General features: G+C 20.5%; 2 protein-coding genes across 2 annotated transcripts in view; one reads left to right on the top strand and one right to left on the bottom strand.

Annotated features, from left to right (window-relative positions):
* The window catches only part of LOC102678995 (protein abrupt-like), a 3,651-nt gene extending 1,172 nt beyond the window's left edge, over positions 1-2,479 (bottom strand). Inside the window, exons 1-3 of the mRNA XM_006624021.2 lie at positions 2,071-2,479; positions 529-723; positions 60-314 (exon numbers count right to left, since the gene is read on the bottom strand). Coding sequence (XP_006624084.1) covers positions 60-314; positions 529-723; positions 2,071-2,259 — 639 coding nt within the window. The 5' untranslated portion in view covers positions 2,260-2,479. The remainder of the gene's footprint in view (positions 1-59; positions 315-528; positions 724-2,070) is intronic.
* A 1,553-nt stretch (positions 2,480-4,032) lies between these two features.
* Positions 4,033-6,388, top strand: part of LOC102678422 (trafficking kinesin-binding protein milt) — a 30,294-nt gene continuing 27,938 nt past the window's right edge. Inside the window, exons 1-2 of the mRNA XM_006624016.2 lie at positions 4,033-4,214; positions 5,510-5,585. The gene's annotated coding sequence lies outside the window, so the exon portion shown is untranslated. The remainder of the gene's footprint in view (positions 4,215-5,509; positions 5,586-6,388) is intronic.

Here is a 6,388-nt window from a genome sequence, read left to right as displayed (position 1 = left end):
TATATATATATATATATATTAACTAATAGATATAAAATTATGAAAAAAATCAAACCAACCTCAACAATATCGAGATCTTTATAACAGTCAAGTTGAACCTGTGGCTCAATTAATGGCCGTGTGCGTGGTGTTCCAGATGCACAGGCCGCCGCAGCTGGTACTGGACTAGATATTTGAGGCGAATCACTTCGTTTGCACAGCCTTTTTAGTGGTGGAGGACTTGAAGTTGGTGGAGTTTTACTACGCTCCTCCTCTAAATTTGGTGAGATCAACCCACGACCATTTGATGCATGTATATTGTTTGTCTTCAAATGCTAAAAACAAGCAATTGAAATTTTACCAATATATTTTTAAAAGATTTTTAAAAAATTCTTTTCTTAAAATAACTAAGATAAGATTCTATTAATTAATTATTATTACTAATTAAATTACTACAAGAAACAAAATATATATTTCAATATAAATTTAAATTAAATATTGAAATTAAATGAAAATTAATTATTATTTATAATATATTTTAAAACTAACCTTTTCGTTGTTGTGCTGATTATTTTGAGAGTCAGTGAGGCCACGGATTTGCAGAGACTCAGCAGTTCTTAAAAATGTAGGTAATTCTGCTTGAGATATGTTAACCTCTCCAGCATACATGAATTCCAAAAGTGACTGTAGATGTTCAAATTCCACATCACGCATAAATATTATCGGATGCTTGCATGGATTTGTCTATAAATATATAATTAGTATAATAAATATTTGTTTAACAAACAAAAACTATAAAATATTTTGTATTTAATTTATATTATATTTATAACAAATTTTAATATTATTTTGAACCATTATGATTAATATGATTAAAATTTATTATATTAAAATAACTTTAAAAAAAATATTTTAATAAAATTTAATTGTTTTTTAAATTTTAATTTTTGAAATTATTATATATGAATTCATTACATAAATATATTGTATATGTTTATTCTCAATTAGTTTTTTTTAAAACATAGAATTCATATTAATTTATTATTTAGATTATAATATAAAATCAAAAAATTTTAATTAATATATAATATAATCTTATTAATATATATATTTTTATAGATACTATAATAGCATGCTATTATATTTCTATTTTACTTAATATTAAAATTAAAAAATATAATAACATGATTTTTTCAAGAAACTTTAAAGTTATATTAATATTATATTTTGATAGTTTATTCATTTTGACTTATTTCTTATAAATTAATCTTATAAATTAATTCTTATAAATTAATTCTTATAAATTATATCATTTTATTATACAAATATAAAAAAATGAATTATGTATTTAAATATTTTACATAAATATAAAACAAAGTTATATATTTGAAAGCAAAAACAATATAAAAGTAATGTCTAAAAGAATAAAAACTAAAAACAATAAAAAATTTATTGTATACAAAATTATGTAACTAAATTAAATTACTACTAAATTATGAAAGAAAATATAAATTATGAAATAAAATATAATTTTTTTCTTTTAAATTAATGTAAAATTATAATTTTAAAACTATAAGTAAATAATATATTTATGATTTTTTTAATAGTTGTTAATAATAATAAATCTTTTTAATAAATATCATAAATGCATTATTATAACATGAAAAGTATTAAAATCAAAGTTATGTACTATTACCAATAAAGTGGATTTGTAATTATTTTTTATTTTAATTGTTACTAATATATGCATGAATATATATTAGATATGAATAATATATTTGAAATTTATCTATCTATATTTATATAGAATTCTATAAAATAAATTATGATTGATTACTTGAAAATAAATAACATCCAACAAAAAATAATATCCCATGCAAACTATATATGAATATATATAGGTATATTACGACATACTAGTAGGTACAGGAGATGAATGCATGGGAATTATGAATAAGAATTTTTATTTCGACCACGTCCAAAGTAAAGCATGAGTCTCAAAGAAGGTAAGAATGATCGGTTGAGGGGAAGGGAGGGGGGAACATCGAACAACTAGCACCGAGAGAAGCAAGGCGGGGAAGGTTTTCTAACCTTGAACAACTCCTTGAAGTAAGGGCTGCACGCGGAGAGGACAACCTTGTGCGCCTGGAGACGCCTACCATCGCAGGCTAAGGTGACATCAACGAAGTCCTCGTCATCCCTGAGGGCCTCGAATTGGCTGGTGATATTAGCTTGAAAGTTGTTCCAACGCAAGCAAAACTGCTGCTGGCTATCCGTCATTCTCCTCGCTCGACTCCCTTCGACCTCCTCTCTCTCCCTCTCTCTTAAACCGAGAGCCCCCCACCACCCACCCTCTGTCCGTCTCTCTCTTACTTTCACCTTCTTCTACTTCTATCTTTTTTCCTCTTTTTCTTTCTTACTGATGGCTGCGTTGTTCTTTCTTCGTTGCACACTTTGACTTCTCAAGTGTATCTTTCTTTGTCTTTTTTTCTTGCAGGAGACACTTTAGAAATTTTCGAAAGATATAGAATATGAAAGATTCATTGAGACGAAGAGGGTGAGGGTGGTTTCGCAGGTCAGGCCTGTTTTACTGCACCCTCGTGCTACTGATTTGAGATGAGGCTCTCATTACTCTGGAAAAAAATGGCAGGTGCAAAAAGTGCAATCGATGACTGAAGAGGAGGTGTGTACGTGGGGAGAATCGATAGACGGCTTACCAACATTAAGAGATAAATGAAGTATATATTTGATGTATAGTAATTTTTATATATATATATACATATATGTATATATATACATATATATATATAATATTTTTACATTATATTTATTTTATTTTCTTAAACATATAAAAATTATTATTATTTCCAATTATATTTCAATTAATATATTGATCTACGTTTTTCTTTAAAAAAAATTTAATCCTATCAAGTTACTAGAAATATACCTAGATATTTCTATAATCTTTTTATTTTTTCCTTTTTTTTTTTATTAAAATAATATCATATTTTTAAAATATAAAATTAAAGAATAAAAGATTAAAAAAATCTAGATTAACGTTTAATACGAATACGATTAGTATTAGTTATTATTAAATATTAAAAAATTAAGAAAATATATAAAATATTTTATAAAAATTTCAATTAAAAATATTAAATTGATATCTAGTAATTTTTATTAAATTTAAAGCAAATCATTTTTTAAGATAATCGATATTTTTATTAATTTATCATATAAATTATAATACTATATAAATATATATGTATGTATATTATTATATATTAATAAACTGACAATTATAAAATGCATTAAAAAAATTACAAAAACACAGATAAATTAAATCTTTTATTTTTTTATTTTATTGCATTATTTTTTCAGTATGTCATTTTCCTTTTAACATTTAATTATTAAAATTTACAAAAAAGAAATTAAAATATTTAAAAATAAAATTCTACATACATATATTCTTTCATATATATATATATATATATATATGAACTTTTTATTAAATTTTAAATTTGTAAAATATAATATTTTTAATGTCTTATGTGATTAAAGCACAGGAAAAAAATAAAATTGTTAATATTGAATAAATATTATAAATCAATTAAAATTCATTTCATCATTCTTTTAATATATTATTTTTAATTACATATTGTTAATAAAATGTTTTAACTATAATAAAATATTTTCGCTTTAAGATTAAATGAATAAATATGTTTTATGTATTATTATAATTATATATATATATATGTATATAAAAGAATATGAATATTTATTATATTTAAAATTAAATTGTAATAGATAAAATTAATAAATAAATATATTCGTAAACTTGTAATCATGTAATAATATTCTAATATTAATTCCTTATAATGTAAAATATTGTTATTATCTTATTTAAAATTTATACATATTGCGAAGAGTAAGAAATTTAAAATTTTTAATTATAACAAAAAGAGAAAAAGAAAAAATATTTCCGTGATTACAGAAAGTTTTTCCAACTCCCGTCGTATTTCAGATTAAACCAAATTTTACCACCCGTTATATGATCGTCTTCGTAGCTTCGAACTGTTTCGGGCCGTCATGGACGCCCGAATTTTATTCGCAAAATAATTTTTTTTTAAATTTTTCTCTTATTTTATTGAGATAAATGTAATAGATTTTATAAAAATATAATAATTCCAAAAAATTGACAGCTATGTGACACAAGTAAAAACATGTCAGAAAGACAGGTAAGTCAAACTTTTCCATTTTTTTAAATTATAATTTCTTGTTCTTTTAATATATCACTTTCAATTTTTAATATTTTATCATTAAAATTTAACAGAAGAATAAATTAATATATTCAAAAATAAAATTCAATACAAAAATTGTAATCATTGTTTTTAACCTCGTTTTGAAAGGTTACTGCGGACGACTCAATCGATACATTGTCCTCGAATTTCGTTTTTCTGACTAACAACAAGTATAACAAATTATTTGTCAATAATTTGGAAATTTTATTATGATTGTGAGTGTTTTTTTATAATAATGAAATTTTCTTTTGTTTTAATATATATATATATAGTGATCGAAAGATGATTGTAACCTTCTTTGAGTTAACCTTTCAAATGAGTTTCTTTTATATTTTGTTTGATGCAGGTGAAATTTCATTTATATTTTTTGTTCACATATCTTTTAGATTTTAATTTTATGGGATAAGATAAATGAAATTATTTTAGAATGTTCGTGTATATTTTTGAATGTGAAATAATTATATCCTATTTAAACCTTATTTGTTAGAGGCTTCAATGTAATTAAAATATAAAAGTTAAAAGAATTGTTTTATTTGTTTTTATTAAGATATGAAATATTTTAAAAATAACATATAAAAAAACTTGTCTTAAAAATATATTTAAAATACGTAAATATTAATTATATTAATTTTATTTACTATATAATAAATTTATATTAAATATTAACATTATATTGTATAATATAAATATCATTTTTTATAACAAAAAATTGGACAAAATCATGATGTAAAAAATCAAAATATATTTATAAAGTTTTGTATTAATTTTATTCAATTTTAATTTCTCTTTTTAAATCCAAAAATAATATTTTTATTAATTTTTTTATTAAAAAAAAGATAATAAATTTTTATGATATTAATATCAATTGAAGTTATTTAGATTTTTTGATATTTTGTTAAAGTTACAATATTGAAATATATTTATATTTCAATTAATATTTTATTATGTTTAAATAAATTTAATTTCATATAAATTTAAATTATAATTTTATTCTAATTATATTATAATAAGATAAGATATTGACTTTATGAATATATTTTATATTTAGTATAATATGTTTTTTTTAATAAATATTTCTTTTTGTTCTGTCATTTTAAAATATTATAAATCTGATAGTAAATGAATTAAAAAAATTAATTTATATGTCTTTATATTATGTTCTAATAAAAAAACATTAAAATGAATTTGTTTGTTAAGATACAACATAATTGTATTTTTTTTTATGTTTTCAGAATTTATTCAGTGTGTTCTTTTGGTGATCATTTGTGGTTTCCTTATTGGAAACCAAAAATTTTATACTACGTCACGGTAAGTTTCTAAATAACTTCTAAATTGATTATGTAACTTTCAACCATTAAAATAACTATTTAACTAATTGGTTACTTTTAAATAATTTGTTTTCTTAAAATTTAATTTTATGTAATGCATAATATTTTAATAAAATATGTTATATTTCATTAAAATAATTTTCTTTTTAATTATCATTATAAAAATATTTAATGATTATCATTACAACATTTTTATATGTGATCATCATTACAACATTTTTATATGTGATAATTCTTTATCAAAAATTTGAGTATTTATGTAATATGCTTTATATATGCTATATATATGCAATTTTATATAAATAATTGTTAACGAAAATAATATATTATAATATACAAAATTATACCTATTTAATATAATATTCTTATAAAAAATATTTTACATATAATTAAATTATATATGAATATAAATATTTCAGAAACATATCTTACCTTTTAATGAATTAAAATATTGTAATTCTTTGTAAATATAATACACAAATTATAGTTCATAAGTGGTTCAATGTAATATTAGTTACTAATAGATTAACCTAACTGTTATACTATATCAGATAACAGTTATTTTAATCTGGATAGACATAATTATCTTAGAATTAGAATTGTACAGCTTTTGAAAAAAAATCAGAACATTAAAAACTATTTTTTTATGTATATTTTGTTGTATAATGAACTATGTTAATTTTTATAACTTATTTATAATATTCTAAATACTTTTTCATTCATTATTTATAAGGTAATATTTTACAGTATAAAATATTTATGATACATCTAATTCATTCTTTG

This window comes from Apis dorsata, unplaced genomic scaffold (assembly GCF_000469605.1).
Source record: "Apis dorsata unplaced genomic scaffold, Apis dorsata 1.3 scaffold_983, whole genome shotgun sequence".
In the NCBI taxonomy this organism is placed as follows: Eukaryota; Metazoa; Arthropoda; class Insecta; order Hymenoptera; family Apidae; genus Apis; species Apis dorsata.
Note: the sequence above shows the minus strand (reverse complement) of the source record. Positions and strands in the feature narration are given on the sequence as shown.